Source organism: Phocoena sinus, chromosome 8 (genome assembly GCF_008692025.1).
Source record: "Phocoena sinus isolate mPhoSin1 chromosome 8, mPhoSin1.pri, whole genome shotgun sequence".
Taxonomy (NCBI): Eukaryota; Metazoa; Chordata; class Mammalia; order Artiodactyla; family Phocoenidae; genus Phocoena; species Phocoena sinus.
In genome coordinates, this window is record NC_045770.1 from 56,673,024 (window position 1) to 56,695,891 (window position 22,868).

Genomic DNA, 22,868 nt, shown 5'->3' on the forward strand with positions numbered 1-22,868 from the left:
GGATAGGAAGGGTGGGAGGGAGGGAGATGCAAGAGGGAAGAGATAGGGGAACATATGTATAACTGATTCACTTTGTTATAAAGCAGATACTAACACACCATTGTAAAGCAATTCTACTCCGATAAAGATGTAAAAAAAAAAAAAACAACAATATCTGAATAACTATTTTTTAAGTGAATAAGTAACTGAAAATCTTTCCACAAAAAAAAGTCTAGGTCCAGATGGGCTCACTGAATTATATCAAACATTTAGGAAATATCATCAATTTAACACAAACTCCTTCATAAAGCAGAGGGTAAGGGAACAATTTCCAATTCATAAGACCAGCATTACTGATACCAAAACTTATCTCACACACATACACACACACAAACACAATTATAGACCAATATCCCTCACGAATATAGACACAAAAATCCTTAGGAAGATATTAGCAAGTAGGACCAGCAATGCGTTATAAGGACAAAATAGTAATGCATCATTATTGACTGAATTTATTCTAAGAATGTAAGGTGGGTTTAGCATTTAATATCAACCAATTAGCAAATAAATGAAGCAATCATTATAAGCCTATCTTGATGGGCACACAATTATAAAGATGTAACTTGTGATGACAACAACATAAAAATGGGGTTTTTAGGATTTATTCTAAGAATGTAAGGTGGGTTTAGCATTTAATATCAACCAATTAGCAAATAAATGAAGCAATCATTATAAGCCTATCTTGATGGGCACACAATTATAAAGATGTAACTTGTGATGACAACAACATAAAAATGGGGGAACATAGCTATACGGAAGAAAAGTTTTGTATAATATTAAAACTAAGTTGGTATTAATTTGAACTAGACTGTTATAAATTAAGATGTTAATTGTAATTCTTGGGGCAACCACTAAGAAAATAACTAAAAGATATATAGTAAAAGAAATGAGAAAGGAATCAAAATGTGAGAAATAACTAACACAAAAGAAGGTAGTAACAGAGGAATTGAGGAACAAAAAAGATGTAAGAAAACAAATCGAAAAGTGGCAGAAGTCCTTCCGTCTGTAATTACATTAAGTATAAATGAATTAAACACTACAATTAAAAGGCAGAGATTGGAAGAATAGATTTTCTTTTTAACGACCCACTATATACTGTCTACAAGAGACAAATAGGTTGAAAATGGAAGGACAGAAACACAAATAGGTTGAAATACAATAGGTTGAAACACAATAGGTTGAAAATGTAAGGACAGAAAAATATTCCATGTAAGCAGTAACCAAAAGAAAGCTGGAATGGGTATACTAATATCAGACAAATAGACATTAAGACAAAAAAACACAAATAGGTTGAAAATGGAAGGACAGAAAGATATTCCATGTAAGCAGTAACCAAAAGAACGCTGGAATGGGTATACTAATATCAGACAAATAGACGTTAAGACAAAAAAAATTGTTAGAAGAGACAAAAAGGGATATTATATAACATTTAAAAGCTCAAGAAGATATAAATGGTTATAAACATATATGTACCTAGCAACATATAACAAAACATATGAAGCCAAAACTGCAAAAACTAAAATGGGAAATAGCTGAAGTCAACATCCCACTTTTAACAATGTGTAGCACAACCATAAGAAAGATAAACAATGAAACAGAAGACATGAAAAGTACTATAAATCAACTAGACCTAACAGACGTATACAGAATGCTCCACCCAACAACAACCATATACATATTCTTCTCAAGTGCACATGGAACATTCTCCAGGATAGACCATATGTTCAGCCACAAAACAAATCTCAATACATTTCTAAAAGCTGAAATCATACAAAGTATCTTTTCTGATCACAATGGAATGAAACTAAAAATCAGTAACAGAAGGAAACTTGGAAAATTCACAAACTACAAAGTAAATAACATACTCTTAAACAACCAGTGGGTCAAAGAACAAATCATAAGGTAAATTATTAAATACTCTGAGTAGAATAAAAATGAAAGTACAACATATCAAAACATATGGGATACAGTGAAAAAGTGCTCAGAGGGAAAAGTACAGCTGTAAACATTTACATTTAAAAAAAGAAAGAGTTCAAATCAATTAATCTAATCTTCCACCTTAAGGAAACAGAAAATGAAGAACTAAACCCAAAGCAAGAAGGAAGTAAATAATAAAGATTAGGGCAGAGATCCATGAAATAGAGAATATAGAACAATACAGAAAAATCAAAAAAAACAAGTTAGTCCTTTGAAAAGAGCAATAAAACTGAAAAACATTAAGCTAGAGTGAACAAGACAAAAAAAGAGAATACTCAAATCACTAAAATCAGGAATGAAAGTGAGAACATTATCACCTATCTTATAGAAATAAGAAGTATTATAGAAGAATACTATGAACAATTGTATGCAAACAAATCAGATAACCTTGATAAAATGGAAATTCCTAGGAACGCAGAAACTCCAAAAAATGACTCAAGAAGAAACAGAAAGTCTGAACAGATCTACAAGTTGTAAAAGAGTTTAGCTAAGCTACTCCATGGTACTGCTGCCCTGGCCTCCATTTTGTTTGGCCAAGCAGCCTGCAGGGACCTTAAACTAACACTAGACCCCCTTTCAGGGAAGTGCATGCCCTAGATAGCAGGACGCAGAGTCACAAGCAAATGTAGCTCTGTTATGATTGTGATCAACAGTCTCCCCTGCTTCCCAGCACCTGCATGCTTTATACGCCCCTTAGATAAAAATCCCCATGTGCCCCTTAGCTAAAAATCCCCATGGAGTGCATACCCTAGATAGCAGGACGCAGAGTCACAAGCAAATGTAGCTCTGTTATGATTGTGATCAACAGTCTCCCCTGCTTCCCAGCACCTGTATGCTTTACACACCCCATAAATAAAAATCTCCATGGAACTTACCAAAACCCTGCTCTTTTGGCTTGAACTGACCGATCCAGCCCTAGCCCAGGAACCCCAAAGCACTCTACCCACAGACTCTAAATAAAGACATGTGTCCCAGGTCCTGCATCTCTCTGTCTGCACTTGGCCTTGAGCTCCCCATATATAACTTTACAGTCAGTTCTCTGTATCCATGGTTCTGGTATGCATGATTCTGCGTCCATGAATTCAACCAACTGTGGATTGTGTAGTGCTGTAGTTTGTATTTATTGAAAAAAAAATCCACATATAAGTAGACCTGCCCAGTTCAAACACATGTTCTTCAAAGGTCAACTGTACTAGCAAAGCTAATCCAGCAGCATACTAAAAGGCTTACACAATCTGGTCCAGCAATTCTACTTCTGGCTATATACCCAAAAGAACTGAAATCAAAGACTCAAAAGAGATATTTGTACATCCACATTCATAGCAGCATTATTCACGGTAGTTGAGGGTTAGAAGCAACCTGAGTATTCATCAACAGATGAACAGAAAAACAAAATGTTGTATCTTCATACAATGGAATATAGTTAGCCTTAAAAAGGAAAGAATTCTGCTATAACATGCATGACCCTTGAGGACATTATGTTAAGTAAAATAAGCCAGTGACAAAAGGACAAATATTGTAAAATTCCACTTACATAAGGTACCAAGAGTAGTCAAATTCATAGAAACAGAAAGTAAAAGGGTGAGTGCCAGGGGCTTGGGGAAGGAGGAGATGGGGAGTTACTGCTTAATAGGTAGAGAGTTTCAGTTTTATAAGATGAAAAGAGTTCTGGAGATGGATAGTGATGACAGTTGCACAACAAGGTGCATGTCCTTAATGCCACCACACTGTACACTTAAAATGGTTAAGATGGTGAATTTTATATTATGTATATCTTACCACAATTAAAAATAAGTTTTTAGAAAAGAGTTATACACCAGGAACAAGTGGGACTTACCCAAGGTACGTGAGGGTGGTCTGATAAATGAAAATCCACACAACATACCAAGTTGGAGGACTCATATTTCCCAATTCAATACTTACCACAAAGCAGCAGTAATCAAAACAGTGTGGTATTGGCATAAGTACAGACATATAGATCAATGGAATAGAACCGAGAATACTAAATAAACTCATATGTCTATGGTCAACTGATTTTAGACAAAGGTGCCAGGACTGAGAAAGAATAGTCTTTTCAACAAACGATGCTGAAACAAGTGGATGGCCACATGCAAAGAATAAAGTTGGACCCATCCCTAACACCATATACAAAAATTACAATTAGGATCAAAGACCTAATTGTGAGAGCTAAAACCATTAGAAGAAAGCACAAGGGTACATCTGTATAACCTTCAATTTGCCAATGGTTCTTAGATATGATGCCACAAGTATGAGCAACAAAAGAAATAATATAAACTGGACTTCATCAAAATTAAACTTTTGTGTATCAAAGGACACTATAAAGAAAGTGAAAAACCAACCCACAAAATGGGAGAAAATATATGCAAATCATGTATCTGATAAAGGTCTAATATTCAGAATATATAAAGAACTCTGACAACCCAACAACAAAAAAGACAAACAACCCAATTAAAAACTGGGCAGAGGATTTAAAGAGACACTTCTCCAAAAAAGATATACAAATAGCCAATAAGCACATGAAAAGATGCTCAACATCATTAGTCATTGGGGAAATACAAATCAAAATCACAATGAGATACCACTTCATACTCACTAGGAAAAGTAAAAAAATAAACAAAATTAAAAGAAAGCAAAACAAAAAAACAGCACATAATTGTTGGTTAAGGATGTGGAGAAATTAAGAACCCTAGTATATTGCTGTCGGGAACATAAAGTGGTCAGCAGCTATGGGAAAAAGTTTGGCAATTCCTCAAAAAGTTAAACATAGAATTACTACATCATCTAGCAATTCCACTCCAAGGCATATAACCAAAAGAACTGAAAACAAATATTTGTACATAAATGTTCATAGCAGCACTATTCACAATAGCCAAAAGGTAGAAACAATTCAAACATCAATCAGTGGATGAATGGATAAACAAAATGTGGTATAGAGTATTCATACAATGCAATATCATTCAGCCATAAAAAGGAAAGAAGTATTGATACATGCTACATATGGATGCACCTCAGAAACTCAAGCTAAGTGAAAGCAGCCAGACATAAAAGATTACATATTGTGTGATTCCATTTATGTAAAATACTCAGAATAGGCAAATCCATAGAGAGAAAAGCAGGTTGGTGTTTGCTGGGGGTTGGGGAGCACAAAATGAAGAGTGAATGCTTAATGGGCATTTTCTTTTGGGGTGATGAAAATGTCATGCACCTTAATGGAGGTAGTGTTCGCACAGCATTTGTGAACATACCCAGTGCCACTGAACTGCACACTTTCAAATGCTTAGGGAATTCCCTGGTGGTCCAGTGGTTCGGACTCAGCGCTTTCACTGCTGGGGCCCGGGTTTGATCCCTGGTCGGGGAACTAAGATCCCACAAACCGTGCAGCACAGCCAAAAAAAACCAAAACAAAACAAACAAAAAAAGCTTAATTTTATGTTATGTGGATTTCATCTCAATTAAAAAAAAAAGAGAGAGAGTTGGCTATGAAATAATCTACATATCATGAGAGCAGCTGAAAAGAAAGGACAGAGACAGGAGATAATCCTATAAATGAGCTACAAAACCCAAAAAGACACTAGAAGTAAATTTAAGATTCTCAGGAGAAATGATTAATGACATTCCACTTAGTCATACTTATTTTATGCAAAAATCTGCCAAACATTTCTTCTATTAAAAACTTACCCACACTCACTAACATACAACTAACGTATAACTAAAAGCAATCCAGAGAGGATTGCTAAAATCCTCCAGAGAGGATTCAGTATAACTAAAATCCTCCAGAGAGGATTCTGGGTCTTAACCCACTCTGCCTGTCATGGAAGTGAAGAAAATCATTTAACCCCTCTAAGCCTCAGTTTCTTTAACTATAAAATGAGATGAGGGCTTCCCTGGTGGCGCCGTGGTTGAGAGTCTGCCTGCCAATGCAGGGGACACGGGTTCGTGCCCTGGTCCGGGAAGATCCCACATGCCGCGGAGCAGCTGGGCCCGTGAGCCATGGCTGTTGAGCCTGCGCGTCCAGAGCCTGTGCTCCACAACGGGAGAGGCCGCAACAGCGAGAGGCCCGCGTACCGCAAAAAAAAAAAAAAAAAAAAAAAAAGAGATGAGACACTACTAATGTAAACAATAGTAAACAATAATAGCCAAACACAAAAGTAACATGTATGAGCATTCCCAGTATGCCAGGCAGTGTTGTTTTCCGTGTTAAATTAACATTTCAGTGTTAATGTTAAGGATTAACATGTTTACTACTCACACAACCCTGTGAAACAGGTACTATTATTATCCCCACTTTAAAGGTAAGGAAACTGAGACACGGAGAGGATTAAGTAGAAGAGCCATGCAGTCTGGCTCCACAGCTCATGTTCTTAATGACCATGCTACACTTGATCTCTAAGACCTTTTTCAGGTCTAAAATTCTGGGTCCGTGTACATTTAAGGCAACTCAAGGACATTATTAAACCCTTCTGCTTCAGCCACCACTTAGCAATTAACATTCTTGAAATATGCTAAGAGCTTTGCTCTGAATGACATCTAACTTCACCAGATGTGCGATCCCGGCAGACCTCTGATGAAGGATCATAATGGAAAGAAATGGCTCATTTGTATCTGGTTATCTGTGTGAGATACTGCCAAGTGCCAAAGAGCCCAGAGGAGATTTACATGTCACTCAAAATTCTTCTGAAGCCAGGCCTAACAATTCTTTTTCAAGGAAAGGAACAGAATAGGCACTAGTCTGGGTGAGTGCCTATTAAACCATTCAAGGAAACAGATAATTTCACATATTCCAATGAGGAGTAATTCCAGGCAGATGATCAGGTGTGTTTCTAGATCAGTGGTCAACAAACTTTCTCAGTCAACGGCCAGATTGTAAATATTTTAGGCTTTGCAAGCCACATCATCTCCATCGCATATACTTCTTTGTTTTCACCTTCAAATTGTTTACAAATGTAAAAATCGTTCTTAGCTCCCAGGCCATATAAAAACATGTGGGGACTGTAATTTGATTATCCCTGTACTAGATCGCTGAATGAGTCACCTTTTAAAACATGTTACTGTACATTTTGAGAGTTTTCAGCTGCTACAACAATCATCAGACTATCCTTTATTAAAACTATAAAAGTTCTACTAAAATAATCCACTTGACAGGATAACTGTTAATGAAGCGAACAACATTATACATATATACTTATTCATTTCAGTGTTTACTGAACATCTTATACTTACAGGGTGTCAGGCAATTGCTATCATCATTATAAAGGTATACAACCCAATATACTATAAAGTATATAACCCAGTTAAGATTCCAAGTGAAGTAAAAACTGCAAAGGTGCCATAAAAAAGGTTAAAAAGAAAAGCTACAGGAGTTCCAATATGGTAAAGATTCCATCTAGTAGAAGCAGGAACATCAAAGGCTGCAGCAGGGGTAGCAATATTTGGGACAGATTAAGAAGCATAGAAGTCTGAATGGCAGTGAAGGAAAGTCCCACACAGACTGAACACCTTTAGCCAAAGCATGACAGTAGGAAAACATAAGCTGTATCCAGAGAAGATTAAATAGTGGTCCAATTTGTTCAGCTCCAATGATGTCAAAATTACTTGGAACCCTGGAGGGGGAAATAGTGGGAGATATAGTTATATAACTAAGTTGAGAGGGCCAGAGCACAGAAAGCCTCAAATGTCATACTAAAAAGGGAGACAACCTACATGCTTATTGGACTCATGAAAGGTTTCTGACAGTGTAGGACAATGATCAGAGCTGCATTTAATGGAGGTTACTTTGGTAATGACAAATATGACAAATTAGGGGAAGCAGAATGTCCAGACAACCGTTAGGAGGCTATTCTAAAAATCCACACATACTAGAGGTAATGAGAGCTCAAACTCTGAAGAAAAAAAGAGAGAGATAGATAAAAGAAGTAAAGATAAAAGAGATATAACCAAAAGTACTATACCACTGACTGAATTTAGGTTGATGGAGAAAAGGAAATTAGATCAGAGATTTGGACACATCTAGCAGACAAGAAGTTATTCCATACAACCTTTAAGCAAAGGAATAAAAAAAATGAAAGTATGCTTTAGGAAGATTAATCAGGCAGTGGTGAATAAGACGAAGTGTATACAAAGAAACCAGAGCCATAGGCCTACCAGAAAACTACTGCAGTAATGCAGCCTTATAGGGTGCCAGGCTGAGCTTGGATCATGGCAATGGATATGGAAAAGTAGCCATATATATGAGTGATTTCAAAGGACTCAAAAGGGTCTAGTAGCTGAATAAATCGAGTGGATAAAAGAAATCAGTCAAAACTAACTGCAAAATTTGAGGCCTGGATAAATGGAAAAATAGTTAATAAAAATGTAAAAAACTGGAAGGGAAAGCAAACCTGGAGAGAAAAATGAAGACATCCATATATATATATATATATAAGTATAAAAGGGGGTTTCCCTGCTGGTGCAGTGGTTAAGAATCCACCTGCCAATGCATGGGACACAGGTTTGAGCCCTGGTCCGGGAAGATCCCACATGCCGCGGAGCAACTAAGCCCGTGCACCACAACTACTGAGCCTGTGCTCTACAGCCCACAAGCCACAAATACTGAAGCCCATGTGCCTAGGGCCTGTACTCCACAACAACAGAAGCCACCGCAATGAGAAGCCCGCACACCGCAACGAAGAGTAGCCCCCACTCAGTAACAAAGACCCAATGCAGCCAAAAATAAATAAATTTATTTTTTAAAAAGTATAATAATTTGCAAATGGCAGATGTCTATGCAGAAGTGGTCAGAAACTATTTAAACACAGATGAACTAGAAGTTTGAATAAAGAGCTATACAACTGATGACAAACAAGTAGTATATGTCAGAATTTTAAATGATCTGCTACAGCAACATTCATTCACTCAGTCCACAAATATCTACTGAATTATTACTACATGCCAGGCACAGTGCTAAGTATTATGGATAATTCAGTGGCAAAGACAGACACTGTCTCTGCCCTTACACAGTGTACAGTCTAGTAAGAAAGAGAGATGAGCAAATGGGTAATCAGAATATAACTGGTTAAGGACAGTGACAAGACAAATGAAAGGCAAGGTGCTATGAGAACAGATAGAGGGGTATCCAAACTGGATTTAGGGGGTATGTCACAGAAAATGTTCAATGGAAAGGAGATCTAAGCTCTAAAACTGAGATGCATAAATTTTAGCTTAAAGTGTTATGGGTTGGGTGCTTCAAAATCAGGAATCAAATCACAATAAGACCTTACAAGTCATTAATTACTCTGAAATGATCTGAATAAAGGAGGGACATGACGAGAATTTTAGGAAGATAAATCTTGCTACAATAATGGCAAGAACCAGGAAAGAAGCAGATGTTTAGCAGACACCTTAAGTAGTGATTTTAAAAAGTGACTCAAAAAAAGAGGGAGGTGTTCGGGATGGCTCCTTGTTCTGACTTGAGAAAGTGGATGGACAGCAGTACCATTCACTGAACTAAGGAACACAATAAGGAGGTTTTCTTAGAGGGGGAAGGAACTGAGCTCAGTTTGGCAATTGTGGAGTATGTGTCTCTGAAACATCCAAGCAATCTGACTCAAGTCTAGATATATGGAAGCGCTGACTGGCGAGGTAGACTTGGGAGAGATCTGAATGATCCAGAGATAATGTGTTAATGAGAAGACAAACGGCCCAAGTGGAAGCCTGAAGACAATAGCTTAAGGGCCCCAGAAAAAGCTTGCCCTAGTGGGACTGATAGTGGACTATACATGTTACTCTTTAAACCGTAAGTGAGCTCTGCAAATAGTCCTTCTTCTACTTATTTAGGTAGAGTAAGAAATCATAATGGACAAGGAAAAAAACCAATGGCTCATTCTACAACTTGAGCACCTTTTCAGATGCAATGAGTATACTTTTAAAAAATATAGTATTTATTTGTACAACTCCTCCTAAAATGGCTACCTGATGAATCAAAGGACAGCCTGTGTTCCTATGTGTGTATGTTCATTTGGACATTAACACACTTTTAAGAGTCAGGCAAGTTTAAACCAAGAAAAAATGTGCACATGTCTCTGTCAAGCACCTTCGAGCCTCGGACACCCACTGCCCCTGGGCTCTGACAAAGCCCAGATGCTGAGCTGTTAAGGAGGGAAAACAAGACCTCTTCTACCTCAGCTGAATACGTACATTCCCCCAGATCTAGTCTGAGATTTGAGACAGCAGATGTTTTCTTCTCCTTCAAAACAGTAAGAAGCAATGAAAATAAGAACAGTGTTATTAAGCAAAGGTATACAGATCCTGAAACTAAAATCAATTCTTTTTTTTAATTCAAGTCAACAGGGGTGAAGAGGTTCTTGTTCACACTTCAATGTTTTAAACTACCCTCAAAAAATAATCACAATCGGGCTTCCCTGGTGGCGCAGTGGTTGAGAGTCCGCCTGCCGATGCAGGGGACACGGGTTCATGCCCCGGTCCGGGAAGATCTCACATGCCGCAGAGCGGCTGGGCCCATGAGCCATGGCCGCTGAGCCTGTGCATCCGGAGCCTGTGCTCCGCAACGGGAGAGGCCACAACAGTGAGAGGCCCGTGTACTACAAAAAAAAAATAATAATAATCACAATCATAGTCACACACTCCAAGTATGAAGTGCATTAAATGTCATCAATGCAACTCCATAACAAGAGGACTGAAAGTGATCCTGCTAAAGTAGTCATCCTTTCAGAGAAAAGTATACTGACAGGAACCATGTGATCTTAGTGGATTCATTCACTCCAAAAAAATATCTTCTAAGCAAAGTCTACACTAAATCCTGGGACCAAAAAAGTAAGATACCACCTCAGCCCTAAAGGAGCTTATGCCCTAACAGGAAGAAGGATGCATACACAGTTACTGTAACTGTGAGAGAAGTGAGAAGGAAGAAAAGGCAACAGTGGTACCATGTTAACTAGGTAAAAAAAAGAGAAAAGAAAAGAAGAAGAAGAAAAGATTCCCAGCTTTCTAGAGGAACAATTTAAACCAAAACTGACTCACAGAGGGGAAAGGAAAAAAAGTCAAGAATGCCCTAATTACAAATCTAAGAAAGAGTAGTAAAGACAAGTTTTCAAAATTTAAACAAAATTTCCAACTCTCTGAATCCCCTAGTGAGGATGAGTATGGAGCTCTGTTTCTGTTTACTTTCTAAGAATCTAAAACATCTACATGAAGAACCATGCTTGGCTTTGAATTTTCCAGTATTAAAATTCTGAAAAGCTCAAAAATTGTGCTAAGGAGACAAGATCCTCCAAATTCATAACAGGAAATGTGGCATTTTCCCAGATTATTCTCTGGCTTCAATGAAGAAAGAGAATGGGGACCACAGGATTTATAAATATGAATTACAGGATGAGATGATTTTCCAAACATCTGTCAGAAGCTAATTTGATCCAAGAGAAAAAGAAAAAAGAAGACTCAGAGGGAAGCCAAATAGAGTGACTAATATGTGGAACTTCTGTGGACTTTTGTGGGTTGATGGCCTCATGGGCATTGCATGTCCACTCTACAATAATAAATACCCAAAGTCTGTACAATAATGCACTTTATACCATTCAAAGCACTTTCCCATGTACTCTCTCATTTGATTCTCATAACGCACATAGTGGATATCTCTGGTTAAATGTAAAGATAGTGACGTGGTACCTTGACATGCTATGTGAAGTACGAAAGAATGTAGAGATACCACGTAGCACAGTTGTTAAAAGAAAAAGCCTTTGAATAAATCAGACCTGGTTTCAAATCATGGTTCTGCTACTTACTAAGTAATCTTGGGATTAGTACTTGAACTTTTTCTTCTAGGATACTGTACCTATAAAATGACAATAATTACCTCATGGAGTTGTTACACAGATTAAACAAAACATGTAAAGTAGATAGTAGAGTGTCTGACATATAGTAGGTACTCAGTAAATGAAAACTAGCAATGGTAGTTTTCAAAAGCTCCATACTCACCTGGAGTAATACTGTTATTAGGATATCACACCAGCTCAAATAATTCAGAAACAAAGTTTCACCCTGGATTTAAACTAAGCTCAGATACCTAGATGTTTTGTAACAAAGCAGGCAGTTACTAGAAACAGCCCCTTAGGATCTGTCTGGTCTGTTTCTTGTATTTTGTAACCTGGTTGGGGCAGGGTGGGGGGAGAGCTCTGGGAGGAAAACTGAGTAGAGCATGTACAGAATGAGCTATTTTTGTGATCTTCCAACTTCTACTTGATGACGTACTGAGAGACCTGGGTAGAAGTTATACCATATCCCTTTCTCTGTTAAAACATAGGCTGCTTGACATACTTAATCCCCACTTCTAAATGTTCTGCTTGAGTACCACGTGGGACGTGCTTTGGAAATAAGTTAGCATCCATGAATTTAACCAGCAAGAGGAAAATAGCCATCTTTTTAATTTCTCAGTTCTACAAAGTTAACAAAAATCTCAACTTTTCTAGGTTTCAGCGTCTTCATTCTGAAAACAAAAATACTAATACCTGACCACCTGAGTTGCTATAAGTTGAAGATACCTCTAACAGCATTTAATCACAATCACAGTCAAATAAAATGATGGAAGGAACCTCAAAAAGGAATTTAATGATGAAAATCATCTGCTCCTCGCTTTTACACAAGTGACATGGTGTAATGAAGAAAGTGCATGTCTGGAAAGACAGAGATATGTGTTCTGGTCCTGGTTCTGCCACCAAGTCATCCTGATATGCTGGCCATTCATTTATTCCCCAAATACTAACTGTTAGCCATTATAGGCCTGCTGCTGCTACTACTGCTAAAACTTCTAATAATAGCTGCTCTGCCTTCCCCACAGGTCGTTGTAAGAATGGAGTAAAATAATTTATAGGCAAATCCTTAAAGGCAAAAGAGCTATGAAAGTATGTAGTGATTTTTTATATTATATATATGATGTTATTATAGCTATGTCTAAGTTACCACTTAAAGCATGAAACTAACTTTCCAATGCCAAGTTCAAGAGGTCATGAGGCTCCCTGAGCCTCGGTTTCTTCATCCCTGAGATAAGGGTGTTGAGCTAGATAACTCTAATATTCCCTCTAGCAATTAATCAGCTGATAAGAATTTTCTTACTTTTGAAATGAGGAACCTAAAACTAACAGAGGTTAAGTGATTTGCTCAAGGAACACAGTACCAGAACAAAACTGGGATTAGAACTCAGGTTTTCTACTTTTCAAAAGTATCATGCCTTGAAAAATATAAGGAATTTTCATTTGTACAGGCTCTCAAAACAGACGCTGAAACTTGCTGTTGTCCCTAAATCTTCAATCTCAGCTGGATTATGTACTTGAGATGGTCAAATCATGTGGCTGCGTTTGTGAAAGTAATCACCAAATTGCTATTTTAATCTCCTGAGAGTGTCATTATTCCAAAAAGGTTTGATCCTTTTTATTTGGATTCTACTCCTGCTTTAATTTTTTTCCATTAAAAATGAGAAAGCACTGCCATCTACTGGACTCTGAAGACATTGCTTGCTATAGTTTTAAGTCTGAGAAGAATTCTTAACAATCTAAAGCTCTTTGTACTTTATCAATAACACCATAGAGTTATGACAGTATGAGTTACATAAAACTCCAGAAGTTGGGGCTAGGGATAAGGTAGGGTAGGAGAGAAAAATACCATCCCCCCGAGATTCTGAATCTCAATTATTGCTATGATAGTCCTAAATATAGCAGGCATTCACCTGCATTCATTAACAAAATGAGCACCTACTACATGCCAGGCACAGTTCAAGGGACACAACTACTGACAGTGGTAAGCATTAGAGATGTAATCCCTCTTATCATAGGGTTTAGAGTCTAGTGAGTAGTAGTTTCCATATATTATTGAACTCTACTCATGTGCCAGCCTTGTAATATACATTGTATCACCTTTAATATTCAAAACAATTTATGATGAGGTAGAAATTGTTATCTCCATTTACAGATGAAAAAACAAACTCAGAGATGATTCAATTTGCCCAAAATCTCTTTCATAGGTAAACAGTGGTGCCTGGAATTAAACTCACATTAATCTGACTCCAAAACCCATATTCTTAACCACTAGGAGTGTCCATTCACCCAGGTAGTTGTCAGCATCCTTCCAAAAAGAAGAATAGTTGCCGAAAGGAAATTCAGGCAAAAGCAAAAAAAAAAAAAGTAAAGAAACCTAAATGCTAGAAACAGAGTATAGATTTTTTTGGGTTTTTTTTTGGCGGTACGCGGGCCTCTCACTGTTGTGGCCTCTCCCGTTGCGGAGCACAGGCTCCGGACGCGCAGGCCCAGCGGCCATGGCTCACGGGCCCAGCTGCTCCGCGGCACGTGGGATCCTCCCGGACCGGGTCACGAACCCACGTCCCCTGCATCGGCAGGCGGACTCCCAACCACTGCGCCACCAGGGAAGCCCATCTTTACATTTTTAACATGCACACTCGACCACAAGTTTTTCTAAGAAATTCTAAACTTGTTTACTGTCTCTATCCTCCTCCCGAACAACTCAACGACCTCAATGAGTCTTACTCTTTAAACAGCCTCCCTCACCTTATTACTGCTGTCTAGAGCAGTGCTCCTCAAACTCTCTGTGGGAAAGGGTTGGTTGCTTTTCCTCCAATCCACTGTGAGCTGATACTTTTATAAAATACAAAAAAGGCACAATAATGTCAAATTGCTATAAATGTTTAAAAACATTTACGTCAAGGCTTCCCTGGTGGTGCAGTGGTTAAGAATCCGCCTGCCAATGCAGGGGACACGGGTTTGAGCCCTGGTCTGGGAAGATCCCACATGCCACGGAGAAACTAAGCCCGCGCACCACAACTACTGAGCCTGCGTTCTAGAGCCCGCGAGCCACAACTCCTGAGCCCAGGTGCCACATCTACTCAGCTTTTATGCTCATTTAGTGTTCATTTCGCCCAGAGGAGCACATCTTTCAGCCAACGCCCAAGGCTTCTGCCCACGTCTTTGCATATCTATTCCATTTCTGTTCCAGAGATGTTTCTTATCTTGCTCTTTGCTTGTTTTAGCAAGGTATGCCTCTTTAAACTTCTCTGATTTCATCAATTGCTATTTTTTGTTTGGTTCAGCAGAGGGTCTCACAGTGTGCACTTATAATACCTTCTTGACTGGAAACCCTGCTTACGGCTTTCTTGAAAAAGAAAGAAAGAAAAAAAAAACTTTTGAAGGAGATTCAACCTATATGTCAGGTGTTCATTTGAAAGCTCATACAGGGGGACTTCCCTGGTGGTGCAGTGGTTAATAATCCACCTGCCAATGCAGGGGACACGGGTTCAAGCCCTGGTCTGGAGAGACTCCACATGCCATGGAGCAACTAAGCCCGTGTGCCACAACTACTGAGCCTGCGGTCTAGAGCTCACGAGCCACAACTACTGAGCCCAGGTGCCACATCTACTTAAGCCTGTGCTCCTAGAGCCCATGCTCTGCAACAAGAGAAGACACTGCAATGAGAAGCCTGCGCACCACAACGAAGAGTAGCGCCCACTCACCGCAACCAGAGAAAGCCCGCGCGCAGCAATGAGGAGGACCCAATGCAGCCAAAAGTAAATTAATTAATTAGTTTTTTTAAAAAAGCTAGTACAGGGCAAGATAAGCATGCCTTATAAATTTACAAAGCTTATTAACTGAAGGACTATAGAATAAAATGTACCACTTATTACAAAACATTTATTCAGTGAACATTTATTGATCATCTGGCCTTGAATCCCAGCTCTGCTACTTAGTAGTTGTGTAATCTTGGGAAAGTTACTTAAGTTCTCTGTGCCAGCATCCTCTTCTATAAAAGGACAATTGTAGGGTTTAAATGAGGTAAAATATATAAAGCACTTAGAATAATGCCTGGCACATAAGTGCTCACTAAACATCAGACATTATTATTATTGTTAGGGAGAAACACTTACTCTGCACTCCCATGCTTCCACATAGGAGAAAAACTTTCCACTCCATTTCCCAGGAAAGAAGGTTATAAAGAAAAAAAAAAAAAGTCTACTTTTTCTGTGTCCTTCACTCACTCCTCCCCAGAATAGGCAGGAGCTTGACTGCTGAGTTTGGGAGGCGAAACTGAACATGACCGCCTTAGTTCTTTCCAGGTTCCCTCCCATTCAGGAACAGCCTGTGTAAAGTACACATAAATTCTGCTTTTGTCTTGGAGGGTCAGGATCTGTCCCTGTAAGGGGAAGAACGCAGTTTTGCTTGTTTTGTTATTTGGTGGTATGGGGATTCATTTTGGGAGAAAGTACTATATACAAGCTCTTTCAGTTGCAGAATTTAAGCCACATTTCCCAATTAGTTTTATCAGTAATAACGCCAACATTCTGATCTCCATTTATCACCTGTCTTATTTCTAAACTTGTTCCAAATTCAGGAGAAGAAGAAAGGGTTATTTAGTTATTGACCTACCCGAAATCTCAACTACTATTAGTCTCTGGCTACAAAATTCTTAGGGACATTACATACAGTAAGAGATATAAAGCTCTTAAAACATTGTTTGATACATAATACATTCAACAGATGTTAACTATTAATATTATTACTATATGCCAGACATTGTGCTAGATGGTGAGTTGGTTACCTGTTATAGGAGGAACTTAATCCTTCAACAGACTCAGGATGGCTAAACCCTATAAATGGGACATTACAAACAACAGCAGTGGCAGTTCCCACAATTCTCTCATTAAATAAAACATTTTTTCTAAGCAAATATCATGTCAAGGACTATGATAGGTACTAGGAATTCAAAATTACATATGGAAATCTGTCCGTAAGAAGCTTACAGACTAGAAAGGAATAAAGAGCTATAAAGTGGTAAAACCTATGTCAAAGGTGTACATAGGGTGCTGATATACTATAGGAACTTAGAAGATGAGGGCTTTAAAATAAAGAAAAAAAGCTTAATAGAGCTTAAACTGAGTTTTGATGAAGTCACCTAGAATAGCTTGTATTTTGCCCAACTGAATGGGGCTTTTTCAGTCTCATCTTTTTTGACCACCCTCTCCTTAAAAACCAAAAACCAAACCAAAACAAAAACCTCTCTTTCTTTAGCCTCTGAGATTCCACAAGAGACTTCACTCTCTTTTCCTCATCTATCTCTCACCATTCCTTCTCAGCCACCTTTTCCAAAGCCTCCTCCCATATTTGGCCTCTAAAAGTTGGAGACCCTCACAGGCCCCCTGCTATTAAGCCCCTTTTTTCTCACTGTACAGCTTGTCACTGGTCTATCTTATCTGAACTCACGATTTCAATAACTATTTGCCATTATTATATCTCTATATTTAAATCTCTAACCTACTTCTCTCCTCTGAACTCCAGACTCATCTAATCCAAATGCCTACTTTACACATGGATATCTTGAAGGTATCTCAAAGCCCATATGATCAAATCTCAACTCACTCACGATCTGCCTCCAACAAAGCTGTCTTCCTCCAGTGTCCTTAGTTCTCTCAGTGCCTGGCACCTTCATCCATCTGGTTACTTCATCTAAGCCAGAAACCCGAAAGTCATCCTTTAACACCTTCTTTTTCCCTACACCCTAAATTCAAACCATCACCAAGTCCTACTGATTTTACCTCCTAAAACTTTCCTAAATCTACCTGCTATTCTACCATAAACCTGTTTCAAAGTATCAAACCTCTTACCCTCTGTACTGTAAGATCCTTCTTACTGTCTTCCCACATATATTCTTGCCTCTTCTACAATCAGTCCTTAAAGCAGCCAGAGTGAAATTATTAAAACACAAATCTAATTATATCTCTGCCATGCTAAAAATCCTTCAACACACGCTACTGCTCTTAGGATAAAACCCTTCAAAAGGTTCTGTGTTATGTGGTCCCTGTCTACCTCTCCAGCCTCCTCTGGTATCCTTCTCCCTTATCACCCAGACTTTCCTTCAGTCCCGAAAACTCACCACTTCCCCTAGCACTTCATAGCCTTCCAACATGTTACCCTCCTCTACCTGGAATGCTCTCTCTGTTCAGCCTCCATCCCTCCACATTGTTCATTTCTATTCATCCTCTGGATTGTAACCTTAAAAGTCAAGTCCCCGTAGAACTTTCTTGAGCTACTAGAGTAGGTAAGATCCTCATCACATGCTTTTATAGCACCCACCAACATTGTGTTTATATAGTTATCTATCAGGTTACCTTATCAGTGCTTGTCTCCCTCATACACTCCATGACAGCAGGGAAAAAAAATCTGTTTGCTCACCATTGTACCCTTAGCACTTAGAGCACAGTAGCTGATGTACAGCAGGTGCTCAGTAAATAGCTGTTGAATGAATGAAGCATTCTAGCAATAGCATTTCAGACAACCAAGAATTAGAAAACAACATGATCACTAAGAGGAAATAATGTAGAAAATTCACCTCATTGGTTTGTGGCTAGTATTAAGTAGGATAAAGAACATGAAGCACCTGGCATGGCACCACAGATAGCAGGTACTTGGTAAATACCTCTCCTTTCTCTAATCCCCTTTAGATACAGAGACAGCACAGACTATAATATAAATGACTACAATATAACTTGCCTCAGGTTTCTTAAATTTATTCAAAGTTGTAAAAGATTTCTGAAACAGTTAATAAAATTGTATTACACTTAATTAAAATTCATTATTCTTCCTTAACCTCTAAAGAATTATGTAGAAAACAGCTACATGAGATTTTCTCTTAGGAAAATTAATATAATCTGGATTTAGAAAAGATGTGTTGATGTGGTTACAAAATGAGTTTTCACTTTAAGCATTTACCCTAAGCCACACTAAACAACAAACTTATGATGATACTTAAAACATGATTCTATTTACACAGAGCTTTTACCTGATACATCAAAGCACACCTGCACTAAACAAAACTCACAGTGTTATGCAAATCCCCTTACCTTATGTTCAAATGGAGCACCATAATAGCCATCATTCAGCCCAAAAATTATTTCATTTTGGTTGCGGGCATGAATCTAAGAGAGGAGGAAAACACATTATTAGTTCATCTCATTCCAGTCAAGTTTTAATGTGATTAGAAAATGACAGGACCTACTTCAATGTTGAGAAATAGGTTGGCTACGTCTAACAAGCCAGCAGAAAACAAAACACTTATCATAAGACCAGGTGATCAATTTAGAGTTTCCTGCTTTAGTCAAAGTCCTCGCAAAATCATCACATGAGATCACAGGCACCATCATTCACACACATTTTTCACAAACACTTCTTGAGATTGTTACGGAAAGCATATTCCTTAAGTATAGGGGATTCAGAGGCACACTATACATTCTCTGATCTCAAAGAAAACACAGCCCAGTTAGTCTATTAGAGTGCTTTAAAAAACGTGAAGCCCTAGAAAAAACATAAAAGATAAATATTAATTTCAAAAAGACAGTTTAAAGATAATATCCAATCCTCAAAGTCTTTAAAAGTCTACTAATTATTTTCTGTCTACTACTCTCTTTCAAATGCAACTGATTCGAGCTTCAGTCAGTGCCAACCTCGAATTAAACTTCACCTAAAAGGTGGGAGAATTAAAACTTTTAAGATTGAAGAACTAAGATTTTTTTTAAAACTCAAAATAGTATAAAGTCTATAAAAACAGATTCAGTTACTTGATCAGAAAGAATTGTGGCTAAAAAAATTTTAATTGCTTCTGCAGTGAAGGATTAATGTGAGGGTTCAAGTAGGGGATTACCAGAATAGAATATTTCATCTCTTCTCTCTAGCTAGAGATAGAAAGGTCAAAGCCAGCAGTAGAAGATTCCTGTGAACATTTATCTGACTTCCATACCTGCTACATCTATTACTAAAGCAAAATTAATCACATGCTCCCTGTTTACCTACATCATTTACTTAACTGAATACAATACCAAAAGATGGGCCTGCAATAATAAACATAATGAAAACTATAAACCAATTTCAAGAAGTGTTTCATTTTATGAGAGAAAAAGAGAAAGCACTACGAAATCAGTTTTAAGATTAGAAGAAACTCAAAATTTTACAAACATAGAATATTTTACACACATATACACCTCAGGAGAAAAAAGATTAAATAAAATCATATGCATCAAAATGTTAACAATGGTTGCAGCTGGGCAGAAAGAGTGCACATAAATTTTTATTCTCCTCTCTGTGCTTTTCAAAATTTTCCAAATTGTCCACAAAGTACACGGATCACTTTTAAAATCAGAAAAATACATGCCATTTAAAGAAAGGGTGGGGTGAGATCATGGGCAGGAGTGAATCTAACATGAAGGTAAAGTTTTCAAAGCATAAGCCTCATAAAGACGGGCATTAAATTAACTTGTTGAAAAGTATGACACAACATGTTTCTAGGACTTGAAAAGATACTGGGCTTAAAAAGAAAAAAAACTCAAGTGATCTGAGTTCTAATTCCAACCTTCTAGTGCTTCATAAGGAACTCTGACTTTATAGCCCTAGTGCCTAGCACTCTACTCAACATATAATCGCTAATCAATGTTAATGGGCCATGCTTTAAATCCCTCATCAGCCAAAAGCAGAAACACTCTTGTTCTGTTTTACAGTGGTGTCGTACAGATGAAATGAATCCAATTATCACTGGATATGAAAGTACTTTTGGAAGTTAGACACAAACAATACTGGGAGAAAAAATCAGAATCAGTCAACCATAGAGCCCTTTGTTCCCGATTAATAAAGAAAATTAACAAAACAGGCTGCATGATACTCCATACTACTTACTATCCTTTACCATTAATTATAGATTACTGACCCCAAAACGTGTCAGAATCTTAATATGGAGACTACAGAATATAGAGCCTTTTAATTCAACCACAATCTTGTATTTTGATCCCTCTATGAAAAAAGGCACACTTTTTAAAGACAGATAATCAAAGTTGGTGAAATGAATAATAAATATAGTCTGAGCAATGGAACAAATAATAGCCTAAATCCATCAATCACTGTGTGACCTTTAACAACTTAATTTTTCTGAGCTTCTGTTTTCTCAGTTAAATACTGACAGGAAAATAATACTTGCTCACCTGACCTTCAAAAGGCCCAAAGTCACTGGGTGCATGTAAAATGATTATATGAATGTAAAAAGATACCCAAACACTAAATGAGTATACAGTCGCTGTTGGTATTAATACAAAGTTCTAACCACTTAAACTAAGCACAAGAACTTCTGCCACCGCAAGTGCCCCATATAAGCATTATCAACAAATTCTCCAAATTCCCACCTTGAATAGAGAGCTATTTTCAAACTCCTCTGCTTCTTTGTCATCAAAATTCAAGTCAAAACCAACTTTAGTTCATGACTTCTGGGGAAAACTTCCTGATTAACTCTCTTGTCTCTAAAGGCTATTCAGGAAATTGGCTTGTAGTTGTAGCTCCGGCTACTGTGGACAAGCTGTATCATCACTCTGTCCATTCAAATGACAGCAAAATACACATGACATGTACATGAAACACTTACCAAGACAGACCATAAAATAAATCTCAAAAAGGTTAAAAGGATTAAAATAATACGATTTTCTCTAAACACAACAGAATTAAAGTAGAAATCAACAAAAGGATATCTGAAAACTCCACAAATGTTTGAAAATTAAACAACATACCTCTCAATAACCCTTCGGTCAAGAAGAAATAAAAGAGAAATTAGGAAATATTTCAAATTGAACAAAAACGAAAGTGCAGTATCAAAATTGTGGGTCACAGCTAAAGCAATGCTTAGAGGAAAATTTATTAAATGCTTACGTTAGAAAAGAGAAGTCTCAAATCAGTAATCCAGGAATCCTACTTTAAGAAACTAGCAAATTAGAACAAATTAAACCCAAAGCAGGCAAAAGGAAGAAAATAATAAGAGTAAAAGCAGAAACCAACGAGGGACTTTCCTGGTGCTTCAGTGGTCAAGACTGCGCTCCCAATGCAGGAGCCCCAGGTTTGATCCCTGGTCAGGTAATTAGATCCCACATGCTGCAACTAAGACCTGGCACAGCCAAATAAATAATTTTTTTTTTCCCCCGGTACGCGGGCCTCTCACTGTTGTGGCCTCTCCCGTTGCGGAGCACAGGCTCCGGACGCACAGGCTCAGCGGCCATGGCTCACGGGCCCAGCAGCTCTGCGGCATGTGGGATCTTCCCAGACCGGGGCACGAACCCGCGTCCCCTGCATTGGCAGGCGGACTCTCAACCACTGCGCCACCAGGGAAGCCCCAATAAATATTTTTTTTTAAAAAGAAAAAAAGCAGAAATCAATGAAATTGAAAAAAATAACAATCATAAGTGAAACCTCTTTCGGTGATCTGCAACCCAATTTCAATGGGGTGGGTGGGTAGTTCCCACACCAACAATAAGCAATTCTTGGACACCAGCAGGGTGTCCTGCTCTCAGGCCTGCATCAGATTCCACATGTTAAGGGTTCAGTCCTACGAGACTGCCCCATACACATGGAAGGCCAGTCAAAAACACAGATTGCAATCTGTGCTTCCAATTAACTGGCTACAGATTAGAGGTTCCAATTTAGAATGTCAATCCCAAGTACAGGTGTTACCTGTACTTCTGACCAACTGGCTGTAAATCAGAGGTTCCCACAACCTAGTCCTCAGGTTTGATTAATTTGCTAGCGTGGCTCGCAGAACTCAGAGAAATATTTCACTTACTGATCACCAGTTTATTAAGAATGTAACTCAGGGAACAGCCAAATAGAAGAGCTGCATAGGGCAAGGTATGAGGAAAGGGCACAAAGCTTCTATGCCCTCTCAAAGTGCACCATATTGCCCAATCTCTATGTGTTCACCAACTCAGAAGCTCTCAGAACCCCACCCTTTGGAGTTTTTATGGAGGCTTTATTACACAG

The 22,868-nt window shown here is 38.2% G+C and overlaps 1 protein-coding gene across 2 annotated transcripts in view; it reads right to left on the bottom strand.

Moving 5' to 3' along the window:
* The window catches only part of UVRAG (UV radiation resistance associated), a 330,820-nt gene that overhangs the window by 247,215 nt on the left and 60,737 nt on the right, over positions 1 to 22,868 (bottom strand). For both annotated transcript variants that reach the window (XM_032641020.1, XM_032641019.1), the window contains exon 5: positions 18,929 to 19,003. In XM_032641020.1, coding sequence (XP_032496911.1) covers positions 18,929 to 19,003 — 75 coding nt within the window. The remainder of the gene's footprint in view (positions 1 to 18,928; positions 19,004 to 22,868) is intronic.